The 1,688-nt window shown below is 36.0% G+C and overlaps 1 protein-coding gene across 1 annotated transcript; it reads left to right on the top strand.

The window, feature by feature from the left end:
- Nucleotides 1-359: 359 nt before the first annotated feature.
- SARC_15556 (hypothetical protein) lies at nucleotides 360-632 on the top strand (the record flags this gene model as incomplete). The annotated part of the gene is made up of 1 exon (XM_014290325.1): nucleotides 360-632. A coding segment is annotated over one exon (273 nt), but the record flags the coding sequence as incomplete, so codon positions are not given.
- Between the last annotated feature and the right edge of the window lie 1,056 nt (nucleotides 633-1,688).

Below are 1,688 nucleotides of genomic sequence, written 5' to 3'. Positions count from 1 at the left end.
CGATGGACCACACTCACACATATCACCCTCACACATAACACACTCACACATATCACACTCACACATAGTACATTCACACATAACACAATCACACACAGTACACTCACAGATAGCACACTCAAGCATATCACACTCACACACAGCATACTCACAGATAGCACACTTACACATAGCACACTCACACATAACACACTCACACAAATCACACTCACACTTACACACAGCACACTCACACATATCACACTCAATCATATAGCACACTCACACTCACATATCACACACACACATAGCACACTCACACTCACATAATAGCACACTCACACTCACATACAGCACACTCACACATATCACACTTATACATGACACACACCCACTCACATGCAGCACACTCACACTCATCACCTACACATACGACAGTGTATAAGGAGGTCAAACGTCTGCGACAGTTTACGGAGGAGCACGCGACCACTCTTTCCCGCCAAAACCTGAGGTTTCAGACCTACGATCCCAGCATGTTTCTGGCGGGTAGGACGATTATCGAGGAATTGAGTCATGTGTGTGAGAAGTTCAATACCGGCATGACCAAGATCATCAAGGGGCGGGAGGCAATGCTGCAGTTGCTGTTGGAAAAGGTTTGGGTCGTAGATATTCTCACATGTCTAGGGGTTTAAAAACACTGTACGTTTATTGTAAGGGTGTGTTTGTGTTTAAATGGTATGTGTACGTGTGTGCATTTGGATGCTGCCAGGTACTGTAGAGTTCGGTACTGTACTGTACTATATACTATATGCATTACATGTACATCAGAAACATTGACATATTACTGTATACTACGTATTTTATATTTATATACTACTGTGGCATTGTACTATATACTATATAATTTATATGTACATACAATTATCTTGACATTGTACTATGCACTATGTAGTTTATAATCCTATACTAATTCATTGTACCATACGTTATAGCTTGAACTTGTATACTGTTCATTATACAATGTAATTAACTATTCAAAGTCACCAATAGTTCATACGTTATAGCTTGAACTTGTATACAATTCATTATACAATGTAGTTAACTAGTCAAGATCACTAATAATCCATATATTAAATCTGGAACTTGTATACTATTCATTATACAATATAATTAACTAGTCAAGATAGGTAATAGTCCATATATTAAATCTTGAACTTGTATACTATTCATTTTACAATGTAGTTAACTAGTCAAGATCACTAATAGTCCATATATTAAATCTTGAACTTGTATACTATATTCATATACAATGTAATTAACTAGTCAAGATAACTATTAGTCCATTAATTAAATCTTGAACTTGTACACTATTCATTATACAATGTAATTAACTAGTCAAGATCACCAATAGTCCACCCATAATTTATCTTGAACTTGTATACTATTCATAATACAATGTAATTAACTAGTAAAGATCACTAATAGTCGACCCATAAATTACCTCGCAGGAGTTACACAGCGACTATTCGGCCGATGCGGAAGCTCAGATTGCTGGTGTGTTGTTGAAAACGTCGTTGAACGCGCTACATTTGATATTGAGGTTTATATTTTTTAGGCTTTAATATACAAGTGTATATATTATTGTATACATGTTGATTTCAGAGAGTGCCAACGTCTATATATATATAGACTCACACACACAAGTATTT

The sequence above is a fragment of the Sphaeroforma arctica genome (genome assembly GCF_001186125.1).
Source record: "Sphaeroforma arctica JP610 unplaced genomic scaffold supercont1.6313, whole genome shotgun sequence".
NCBI lineage: Eukaryota > Ichthyosporea > Ichthyophonida > Sphaeroforma > Sphaeroforma arctica.
The sequence above is the reverse complement of the archived record's forward strand: the minus strand, read 5'-3'. Positions and strand labels throughout refer to the sequence as shown.